The sequence below is a fragment of the Panthera tigris genome, chromosome C1, assembly GCF_018350195.1.
Source record: "Panthera tigris isolate Pti1 chromosome C1, P.tigris_Pti1_mat1.1, whole genome shotgun sequence".
Taxonomy (NCBI): domain Eukaryota; kingdom Metazoa; phylum Chordata; class Mammalia; order Carnivora; family Felidae; genus Panthera; species Panthera tigris.
Window position 1 is genome coordinate 185707277 of NC_056667.1, and position 12643 is coordinate 185719919.

General features: G+C 35.5%; 1 protein-coding gene across 1 annotated transcript in view; it reads right to left on the reverse strand.

Moving 5' to 3' along the window:
- Positions 1-12643, reverse strand: part of TRAK2 (trafficking kinesin protein 2) — a 40349-nt gene that overhangs the window by 3615 nt on the left and 24091 nt on the right. The window contains 6 exon segments of the mRNA XM_015541000.2: positions 3-394; positions 3920-4025; positions 5917-6165; positions 7519-7817; positions 9731-9934; positions 10488-10567. Coding sequence (XP_015396486.2) covers positions 3-394; positions 3920-4025; positions 5917-6165; positions 7519-7817; positions 9731-9934; positions 10488-10567 — 1330 coding nt within the window.

A 12643-nucleotide genomic window follows, 5' to 3' on the forward strand; every position in this document is an offset into this window, starting at 1 on the left:
AGGTCTCAAACCATACATCTCCTGGAGGAATGTTTCAGCTGGTCGGGAGGCCAAAAAATTTTCAGAGAGATGCACTCGAGGCTCAAAGGGTAAAGGAGAAGGGCAGGGTGAGTGAGATGGTGAATTTGGTGGTGTGGAAGGAATAGCCAGGGATTTAGGGACAGGCTGGAAGAGGGCGTTCTCTGAAATTGGGCTGTGATACACTTTAGCAGAAATGCCTCGTTCCTGTAGAAGTTTGGCCAAGCTCATGGTGCTGCTGAATGTTATAGTAGAATCTCGTCTGTTGGTAATAGATTCACCAATGCTGAGTCTATAGGACATAGCAGGAGAATTCACCGCTGTGTTTGATGAACTGCTACCAGCACTTCCACAGGATAATGAAGGGAACCCAGAACTTTGAAAAGAAAAAAAAAAAAGAAAGAAAGAAAGAGAGAGAAAGAAAAGAGAGGTTTAAAAATAAAAGTAATTTCTAAACAGTATTTAAAGTAATCACATTAGTTATCCACAGTAAATATAGAGGCACAGGCAATGTATCAATAACTAAACTCTGTGGAAAGATCTGAAGAGTAAGACTTTTGATGTTACTTCAATGACTGGTTAATTATTTGTAATTTGTAACAATGAAACATACTTCTTTTCATAGGTTATGAAAAAGTTTACTGTACTCTAACTTTATTCTTAAATTTTAACTCAAAATATATATTTTTGGGAATATGACTAAATTTTATGATAGAAATAAAAGAAATTAGGGGCACCTGGGTGGCTCAGTCAGTTAAGTGTCTGACTTGGCTCAGGTCATGATCTCACGGTTCGTGGGTCTGAGCCCTGCGTCAGGCTCTGTGCTGACAGCTCAGAGCCTGGAGCCTGCTTCGGATTCTGTGTCACCCTCTCTCTCTGCTCCTCCCCTACTCACTCTCTCTCTCAAATAAATAAACATTAAAAAAAAGTTTAAAAAAAAGAAATAAAAGAAATTAAAATATTAGTCATTCATTGGTTGATGAACATTTGGGCTCTTTCCATAATTTGCCTATTGTTGAAAGCACTGTTATAAACATTGGGGTACATGTGCCCTTATGAATCAGCACTCCTGTATCCTTTGGATAAATTCCTAGTTGTGCTATTGCTGGGTCGTAGGGTGATTCTATTTTTAATTTTTTGAGGAACCTCCACACTGTTTTCCAGAGTGGCTGCACCATTTTGCATTCCCACCAGCAGTGCAAGAGGGTTCCTGTTTCTCCACATCCTCACCAGCATCTGTTGTTTCCTGAGTTGTTAATTTTAGCCACTCTAACCAATGTGAGGTGGTATCTCAATGTGGTTTTGATTTGTATTTCCCTGATGAGCATCTTTTCATGTGTGTTAGCTAATTGACAATAAATTATATTTAAAAAAATAATTCATAGAATTCACCTGTGAAGCTGAAAATAAAATAAAATAAAATTGAAAGCAAAAAAACTTTAAAATATTAAAGGAAGTAAATTTCAGAAATTTTTACTACTATATACATTCTATAAAGTGAAAGACACCAGAGACAACAATCCATAAGTAAATAATTCTCCAACCTTTTAGAAAATATAATCTTTTATATTAAACCTAGGACGCTCTTCTAAAGAGAAATTTATTTCCTTTTAATCTTTCAATTTTATATTACTAAGAACTAATAAAAGTTGAAATGATTAAACTTCCATTTTTGGGGCACCTGGGTGGCTTAGTCGGTTAAGCGTCCGACTTCAGCTCAAGTCATGATCTCACGGTTCATGAGTTCTAGCCCGTGTTGGGCTTTGTGCTAACAGCTCGGAGCCTGGGGCCTGCTTCAGATTCTGTGTCCCCCTCCCTCTCTGCCCCTCCCCTGCTCATGCTCTGGCTCTCTCTCTCAAAAATAAATAAACTTTAAAAAAATATTTTTTTAAATGTCCATTTTCAAGAATGTTAATTCCAAACAAAAGTAGTATAAGGATACCCATGGAACAAATACTTCTTAACCTTGACTTAGAACATACGTTTCTTGGAAAATAAAAATAATTAAAAGCTTTAACAACTATTAGAAACTTTCTTATTTTATGTTTTGTTAGAAAGGAAGAAAAAAACTAAGAAATCATGTACTCGAGGAAATGGTGATAGAATGGAGAAGTGACTTCTGTAGACAATTTTCCTCCCTTAAGCAAATGTTACCAGTATTTAATAGACAAACTTTCACTTAACATAAAATACTCAGTATATCAAGATAACAAAATTCTAATGATTATGAACAAAATTATTAAAATTCATAATTTATTACTGAACTTTCTAAAGTACCAACTACTATAAAAGAAATAAACTAAAAACATATTTGGCTTCTTGATTAAACAAGTCCAACTAAGAATCTCTAATCCGATGCCATCTACAGACTATTCCTAGTTTCCCACCTCCCTGTCCCTACTTTACTGTAGAACTGCCAGTCCTTTCCCAAACTGTACACTTCATATGATGGTATCAACTTATATTGAGAGTCTTCCCAGGAACCAATTCTATAAACTTGTTATCTTGTTGACTATAAGAACAAAGTAGAAAAATTGCACATAAGCCTGTTCATTACAGACTTATACTGAGATTTTTATTGGATGAAAGCCAAATGCTTTGCGAAATAATTGATTTGCTCTTACATACCTTGTAAATCATTATCTTATTTCCCTCTACAATGGCAGCTAGAAAGTTAAGACTCAGATACATGGTTCACACTAGCAAGTATATAAGACTTTATGTTACAACTTGTATACTAATTTTATTCTATCCATTTTATATCCTTACCTTTGATTCCTCTTTGCTTCATTTTTCTCCTCTACTTCTAGTTAACATTATCCCTGCAATGTTCTCTATACCTTTGAAAAGTACCTTCAATTCTTTTGGGAATTGGTGGGCCAGAAATAGCAGCAATATGGCTGAATAAGATCCCTCAATTATGTGTTAGAATATTCATGTTCTAGCCTATGTAGTAAATAATTTGGCCTTGCCCAAAGGGTTCTGGCTTTTGTCCTCAAGCTTCTGGAAAGTAATCTATGCCATGTCTGATAGAAGTGTCTTTGCTCAGGATGAAAGCTGGCCACACTAGATCTTGGGGTGAGCCTGGCCACACCCAATAGTTTCAGGGAGGGGACTAGCCATGCCAGAGAGAACAACCATGTGGTTTAAGGTGGGGACTTTAGGTCACTGGATCTGGAAGTGAGCTCAATGGGTAATCAATCAATGGGTAATCAATCAATCAACCAATAGACTAGGCACTAAAGCCTCAATAAAAAATTTGGACACTGAGGCTTGGGTAAGCTTCCCTAGTTGGCAATATTCCGCATGTACTATCACACATCGATGCTAGAAAGTAATAAATCCTAAGGACAAGGGAAACTTTTCATGTGGAACCCTCCCAGACTCTGACCTATTATATCTCTTCTTTTGGCTAATTTTAACCTATATCCATTCCCAGTAATAAATAGCAGCCATGGACATCATGTTTTCAGAAAGTTCTGTGAGTCCTTCTAGCAAATTATGAAACCCAAGAATGGTTCTGGGAACCCTGTGAACTTGCAAGTGGTGTCAGAAGTGAGGGGAGTCTTGTGCTGAGGACTAGTCCCTCAAATCTTAGAGCTTGGCTTACTCTGGGCTGCAGTTGGGTCATTTGCTACCTCTCCGACTTGGACCAGTTACCTAGACTTTCTCTGTCTCAGTTTTTCACTTACACAATACATACTCACTTGCCCTGCCACTTTGAAGAGTTACAATGATCAAAGGAGAAGATACAATGTGAAAATATCCTAAAGACAAATGATCATAGAACATTAATTAAAAATCTGGGATTTACATGAAAGTAATTTTAAAGGTAAATTCATGAAAACAAAGTTTTCAAAAGGAAAGAAATTTTAGGCCCCAAATTGCCCAGACCCCTTACCTGGGGGTAACCTGAGTGATATCAGAAGGATGCAATATCCTACAGGTAGTGAAGGTGAATGTCGAGTTTGTGCATGACAGACACTTTCCTGGGTTTGAAGTTGCAACTGAAGTAGAGATTTTTGTGGAATCAAACAAAATTGAAAGACTAGGTTAATAATGTAAGACGTTCATCACTATTAATAATGTAGCATTAATCAAGGGTATTTTGTACAAAACCCACTAAATTTGGAAATGAAATATACATAAATATTGTATTAGTATCACCTGGCTAGTACATAGTTGAATCCTTCAATACTTTAAAACTGTAATTTAAAGGGATTAAAAATAGCTTGGAAATAAGAAAAAAACACATTCTGAAAAAGTACATTAACTCCCCCGCCCCCAACATCCCAAACAAGATCTAGTCAGTTCAATCTTTCTAGTCAAACTACTCCAGCAGTTCTCAAAGTGTGGTTTGCAGATCCTTACGGGAATCCACAGGTCAAAACTACTTTCATAGCAACCCTAAGATGCTATTTGCCTTTTTGACTGGGTTGGCATTTGCATGGTTGGTACAAAAGCAATGGTGAGCAAATGTGCTGGCACCTTAGCACAAATCAAGGCAATGGCACCAAGCTATGTGAATATTTTTCACTGTTGTTCACCCACCATAGCAAAAAAAAAAAAAAAAAAAAAAAAAAAAAGCAGCCAGATTCACACAAGAACGTCTTTGATGAAGCAGTAAAAACTACTTATTAAATCTTGACCCTTGTATCTTAAATTCTGTGTGATTAAATGGGAAGTTAGTATTAAGCACTCTGCTGCATACCAAGATACAATGGTCATCTAGAGGAAAAAGCACATGGGCAATTGAGTTGAAATTTTCTCATGGAACACCATTTTTAACTGAAAGAACAACTAACAAACTAGTTATTCAGACTTGGCTATCTGGCAGAAATTTTCTTGGAAATGAAGGTAGCGAGCCTGTCTCTTCAATAAATAAAAATGGCTTATAGGATTTGCTGTCACTTGCACTTTCAAGTGAAAATTCAAGTTTTGCAGAATTTATATCCACCCCTGGGAGCTTTAAAGCTTCATAATAGTAAAAGACTTATCTGATGACATAGGTGGTGATAGTAATGTAATTTTAATATATTATATAATGAAATAGGTTAACATTTAGAGATGTGCATAACTCAGAGAACCAATATTTTCCAAATGACTAGTGCATGAAGTTATAAAATCATGCATGGATAAAAGATGCATTCAAAGTGTAGGATAGACCAACAGACTTTAATGTAACAAAGTATGATAGGTTTTTGGATTCCATATTGCTACAAAGAAACTGCTACTTATCAAGTTTTGGTGTAATATCAAAAAAATATTCACAAATACCTGAAGGGGTTATTAAAATACTCTTTCCTTTCATACCTACACCTCTGTGTGAGCCTGCATTTTCTTTATATTCTTCAAGCAAAGCAACATACTATAATAGACTGAATGTAGAAGCTGTATGAAAATCCAGATATCTTCTTTCAAGCCATAAATTAGAGGCTTACAAAATTGTAAAACAATACCTTCTCACTATGTAAAGGAAACAGCTATTTTTCATAAAACATACTATTTGTGTTAGCATGTAATTATTATTTTTAAATGAGTTAATAAATATTTTTATAATTTCTCAGTTTTGATTTCTAACATGGTAAAATATCAATAGATACAACTCACAAAGACAAACTCTCTGGAATTCTCAATTTTTTTTAAGGATGTAAAGAGATCCTGAGCTCAAAAGGTTTATGAACCACTGACTGAATTGATCTTTCTCTCTACCCAATCTACTTATGCAGGCTGGTTAAGAAGTAGAATGAGAAGGGCCACTATTGCTATAGATTTTTATTTTCTTATGTTAAAGACTGAGTACATTCCAGTTAGATTTAAATCAAGGTAGTCACGTGACCATACTGTTAAGTCAGAATGCAAAATTATTGGACTACATTCACCAAGCACTATTCTTACCTGTAACTGGACCACTAGCTGAAGTAATGGGTGGAAGGAAGATTCCTGTTACTGGCTTGGATATTGAAGGGTTCTGTTCCACTTGAAAAGTGATACCTTCCTCTTCATCCTCTTCTAAATCTGAGAGGTGATAGATGGCATCCTTGGGCAACTGGGTAAAGCCTTTAGTGATGACACCTGGTCGTGGGTCAAGAATGGTTCCTAAATTTGGTTGAGCAAGCTGCTGCCAGTGGTGCAAAGTTTGTGATCCTGAACGTGCAAGACCAACAAACAAACAAACAAACAAACAAACAAAACAACAAGGCATGTTTTAAATTTCCCAACAAGTATTCAATCTTGACACAGAAGGTAAAATTATAATGTGTGAAATATTAAGGCTAACAATAAAACTACTTATTCAGTCTTAATGTTTTGGTAAAATTTGTATGAAGTTCTCTGTGGAAGACTGACAAGATGCTAAAGGTATGAACAATAATCTTTCAATTTCAAAAGTTAGCTTTAAAAAGGACACCTAAAGCAGGGGTGAAAAAGTCAAGGCAGCACCCTTGATAGGAACTAGGATGCTGAGGTAGTGATGAGAAATAAGATATGCACCTCAGAGGTGGGGCTGTATTTTCCCAGGTGAACAAAAATCAATACTTTCTTGGCTTGAAACTACGCTTATGAACTTTGAAGTCAAAAGCCAGGCTCCTAATTAAAAGACACCTGAATTTCAGTGTTTTGTTTTATTTTTTGTATTCTTCCCCATCCTGCTCATAACTCTCCTTTCCCCAGGCGCTTCAGGCAGAGTAGGAAAGTGAAGGAGATGCTAAAAGGAAGATATATCCCTATGGTTCTTATCTATGAACTCTGGCAAATGACCACCCCAAGCACCTGCACGAGATGCAATGTCTAATTATGTTACTACAGACATTTCATCCTAAGGGGGCAACTCTGACAAATACCTGAATTGATCATTAATGAATAAAACTAACTTATAGAACCTTTGAGTTTGAGGGTTCCTTATAGATTACCAACTCAAAATTTTGTCTAATGCAGACTCTTTTATGATAATAACAGAATCATTTGAAGGTAATCAATATTCCATAAAACAAATTTACTTTGAATTCAAATTCTATTTTAGGAGAGAACAAAAACTGAAAAGAAATTAGCAAAAACTGGAAAAACAAAACCATCCAACCCAGACACACACATCTCTAAGTAAATGACACTTCCTGGGTAAGGAACTCTTTTTTTGAATAGAAAGGTAGAGATAAAGTATTACACCTATATTATTTTCATTTATTTATTATATCCCATTTGTTTTACCATGAAAACTGCCGTCAATGATATTTCTTAGCTAAGGACAAAAGAAAAGACTGCTCTTTCTCCATCACGTTTATATTAAAAAAATACTGATGGCTGATGATGGGAGAATGCAGATCTCTGCACACACTCTTTCCACAAAGTACTATAATACACTGTCACACAAATGAGGTTTAGGGATAATAAAAGTATCTCCTGTACATAGTCCTCTTATAATTACAATACAAAGTTTAATTCCAGGAAAAGGAAAGGCCAATAACCAACAGGGCTTACAAATGGCCCTTATTGATTTATTACCTTCAAGTGGCTTGACAATTTGTAATTTCTCAGGCATAAAACCTCGAAGGCAACTGGCACTGCTGAGGTCTGTGATCTCTGACTGGTCGGTGTACAGAGAGGCAAGGCTCTCTGTGGGGGTGCCACAGCCACTAACCCCTTCTTTCTGGTCAGCCAGAACCTGGATCTTCCGTTCCCATTCTTCAGCAAAGAACTGCTTCTCACTTAAGTAGTTCTGTCGCCGCAGACTAAGGCGATGCAGTGCTGTAGCCAAATCACTATCTTCAGAGGGTCCTGGTTGACCCAGCTTCTGAATGTTCCTGTGGGAAAATCATTCACTGACTAGATCTGTAAGGGTAAGGTTGAGAAGCACAACCTAGACTTCTCTTTTCTACAATAGTGAATGTTTAAGAAACTGATTAAATTCAAAGCGTTTTTTTCTTAGATATCAAAGTGTTTTTTCTTAGGTGTCAATAATACAGAAATAATAACAATAAACCAAAATCACTAATACTACATGTCATTTTTTATGGATCATTTCAAGCAACTTCAGATAAATAAAAACATACTGGTTATTATGTGGTGTTTACTAATTTTTCTATTTCACTTAAAATTTTTTTGGGTACAATTAACATACAATGTTACAGTAGTTTCAGGTGTATAATATATTGATTTGAGAACTATAAACATTACTCAATGCTCACCATAAGTATAGTCACTTAACTTATAAAACTACGGATATGACTATATAAATTCAGTTCAGGTAGCCAGAAAAATAAACATTATCACATTGCATTGAATCTATAAAACCATTGATTGCAAGAGGTATCATTATTTTATGTACTACTAAGAAAGAAAAAATGCAACCCATTAAACTATGACATGCCATTAACTGCAAAACAAACAATTTCAAAATATAAAATGTGAAAAAATTTGCTTTAGGCCATGTAATCCTCCACGAATATTGTAGAACATTTAAAAAACCCCCAAGATTTGTAAATACTATATTTTCATAGTTCTGTAAACACATTTGTTCCTTTTCCATATTTTTGAAATCGGAGGTATCTAACAATTGATATCAAAAGAAAGAGTAGCAAGCCAAACTGTAGTTGCTCCTGGCTACTCTATGTGAATTCACAGAGATCTGATTGTTGATCTCTTCCTAAGATAACTATGATCAACGACACAGTATTGACATACAAAGCTACTGTAGGTACAAACTGAAATACAATAGAAAACCCAGGATGAGAAATCTTTCTTTATTTCTTTCTTTTGAAACACAAATATTTTTATTTCTGAACCAAAGTGTATCCATGGACCAAATCTGTAGTTTACAGAAATGTGACCCTACAACAGTGTGATGTGACCAATACCTTCATGTGGAGTGACCCTGGGCAACCTACATAGTGAGTTGAGCCTCACTTCCCTCAACTGTAAATTAAAAAGGTATAGTACCTACACTAAAGGGTTGTTGACAGTATTAAATAAGATTTAGCTCCTAGTCCACAATGAGGATTCAATAATGGTAAAAACACCACCACTACCACCACCACCACTACTACTACTGATAGCAGCTAATACTTGTTGGGTATTTGGTATGTCCTAGGATAGATTTCTGCATTAGGAAGATTTCTCTCAGGTACAAAAAACCTATCTTTCGAAAGCCTTCAGGCGACTTTCCAGTAATGCTGTTTAATTTCTAGTTATTTATAATTCAATAAGATGAATTAATGAAAGCTGGAAAAAGTCTAAGCTTAAACAAATAGGAAGTTAAGAGCAACCTACTTTTCCTCAATAGGTATTCAAGTTTTTTGTTTATCCTAAAGGCACCAAAGCAGTTGAGATTATGAGCATGGGTTATGAGAAAGTGTCACTGATGCTATGCATAAACTGCCAATGACCAAACAGATTCAAAAAAATCTGACTTAGAACATGAAGATTTAGATTCAAACTTTGCCACACTGAAGAAGAAAGTAGTAAAGAATTTTACACTTCAATGCAACTTCTGTTTTGAATATACTTAATTAAATGCAGCCTTTTTACTCCAAAAACTTTTAGGAAGTCAATGATCTGTCTTACAAATAATGCTATTGGGCATCATTACTGAATGAAAACTGACAGTTCCAGAAATTCCTTGGAATAGCACAGAACAATGCTGGAATATAAGTATGGGCATCTGGTACGTCAATGCCATAAGAAATACACGATAACTGCCATGATCTATATTTCTTACTCTGAAACCTCTTCTGAGTTGCCCCCCTGGTTCAGGAGGGTTTTGTCCTCTGTTTGTTGCAAACCAGACTCAAAAGGTTTTGCTGTCATGATGACACTTGAACGGTTGGACCCTGGAATGGGCAGCAGAGCTGGGAATGGGATAGAGCGGCCCCGTGTGTCATTGGCAACCTTGACAGTATCAAATACCCGTTTCTGTTGGGCTCTGTCAAAAAAGAAGTAGTATTCATTATTCCCACTGTCTACCACTGGAGTGCTTTAGAAAAGAGACACGTGTGTACAATTCATTGAAAATAAAACTACCCCGACTAGCCTCTAAATTTTAAGAGAAATTATTGGAAAATAAGCTTCAGAACAAGAGAACACTCTCACAAATGTGAGCACTATTGAGCCTTGGGGCAATTGGTTAAATGTCTGACTCTTCATTTCAGCTCAGGTCATGATCTCATGTTCGTGAGATTGATCCCCACATCGGACTCTGCACTGGCAGTACAAAGCCTGCTTGGGATTCTCTCTCCCTCTCTCTCTCTCTCTCTCTCTCTCTCTCTCTCTCTCTGCCTCTCCCCTGCTTGCCTGCTCTCTAATAAATAAACATTTAAAAAATATGTAAAAAAACCCCAAATGTCAGCACTATGAGAAAAAAACTGAATACTAAGCAGATTTACAACTGAATTCTCAAAATACCTATCACTTTGGATTGTGGCTTCTTTTTAATTCCATCCCAGTGCCTGGGTAACAATACATGTGATTGTACTTACTTTTGTTTGAAGAGAGAAGATTCCTCATCCAAACTCAACTTTTTACGCATGGTCCCCTCAATCTCAGCTGCCAGGGATTCCTAAGAAAAAGAGTGTGAGATTCCTATACTGATTATGTAAGAAGACGGTTAGGAGAAATGGGTTATCCTTACATGAATTAACAGAGTCTCCAGGGTCCAATACTTTTGGTGTTACAATAAAAGAAAACACAAGAAAATAGGCACAGGCCAAAATGCAAAAAAAAAAGAGAGGCGCTTTGGAAATGTAACTTTTAAACAAGAACCAACTTCTTTTTCATGATATCTTTTTACAGGCGAGCAGTGGGAAAAACCAATATGATAAACAAAATATATTACCTACGTAGACACAAAAAACCAAAAGATCTGAACGGCTATAAACCGAGATGCCAATAATAATTCTCTGGAAGTCAGGATTTGACAGTATTTCACAATTTCTTTTTGCTTCTCTGTAATCTCTAACTTTTCTATAATAAACATGTATGGCTTTTATAATGTAGAAAAATCATTAAGGAAAAATAAGCAAGTTTTCCTTTTCCCTGGTCAGAAATGAGGATTCAACTAGCATGAGTGCCATGCTCGGTGAGGCTGGGCTGACAATGGCTAGAATTGGAGATACTGGTGTGAACTCATGTTTTTAAATACATGTAGACAGATGAACATAAATATGGATTGGAACATAGATATGGATGTGTTTCAGTGGGTGTATGCATGAACATACATATATTTTCTAGCTCTATCTGCTGAGAGGGACTAGAAGTAATGATACTCTAGTGGCAATGGACACACAGGACCCAGATCTTGAATTCTAAATATCATTCCTCATTAAAACTAACCAGACCTCCTTGGAGAAATGGTTGACTCCAGGACTGGGACAGGAAAAGGGCAAGATGAACTTAAAGGAGATCACGCTGGCCATATCTGTGACAATTTAAGTATCAAAATAAAAATTAGTAATAATGGACTGTAATCCATTGACTAAAATAGGAAGAGTCCATACGAACATAACTAAATGAACAAATGAATAAATAAATGAGACAGAAAGGTTCTGACAAAAAAATTTTGATTAATAAATGTTGAAAAAATGATGGAATTAGAAAATCACCATTTGGCAATCGTCTTAGTAAAAACTGAGTCAGATATGAACCATCCCTAGGTGTTAAAATTAGCAGATAAAAGTTTGCTGAGAAAAACAGGATATTTAAATAGGTCTTAAAGTATCTTCCCACAAAATAGTAACTTTGATCACTTGGCTAAGGTAGCATCTGCCAATTTTCATCATTGTAAAGTTAATTAGCAACACTAATTTAATTAGTTATCAATTAACATTAACTTTAGAATAGAAAAAGTTGGCAGATACTACCTTAACTTAGTAAAGTTAATTTAACATCATCAGTAATGGGATAAGTAGACAACGTGAGCCTCCTATTACAGTGTACTGAGAAGAACATGGCATTATTTCTGCCAAAAATAAATTGCCTGAATCTAATCATGAGGAAACATTAGACAAACCCAAACTGAGGACATTCTACAAAGGTAATGAAAGGCATGTAAAACAGGCCTTTTGAAACAACCAAATGCAACATATCCTTCAAAGGATATTGTTGGGACAACTGGTAAAATTTAAACTTAGGGCTCTGTGGATGAGATGATAGTATTGTATATCAATGACAGTTTTCTGACTTCGACGGCTGTAGCATAGTTATATAGGAGTGTCCTTGTTTATGGTAGATACACACTGAAGTATTAGGAGTTAATAGGGTGTCTCTGTAACTTACTGTTAAATGGTCCAGAAAAAATATAACAGAATGATATGGCAAATGTAGTAAAATGTTAAAAATTGGGGAATCTAGATGAATGATATATGAGAGTTTTTGTACTATTTTTATAATATTAGTCTAAGTTTAAAATTATTTCAAAATAAAAAGTTAAAAACCAAAGTCTTGTTCCCATATTCTTCAAAAAATTACTATAATTTATAGTTTCAGTTTTTTAAAATATTTCACAGAATTGCTTATAAGTATTTACAAACTAGGCTGTTAAAATAATTCTTTGAACCAATATTATAAATTCTGGCATAAACTCACAAGTTTTCATTAATCTCTTTAATTCAAATAATACTATATATTGATGAATTAA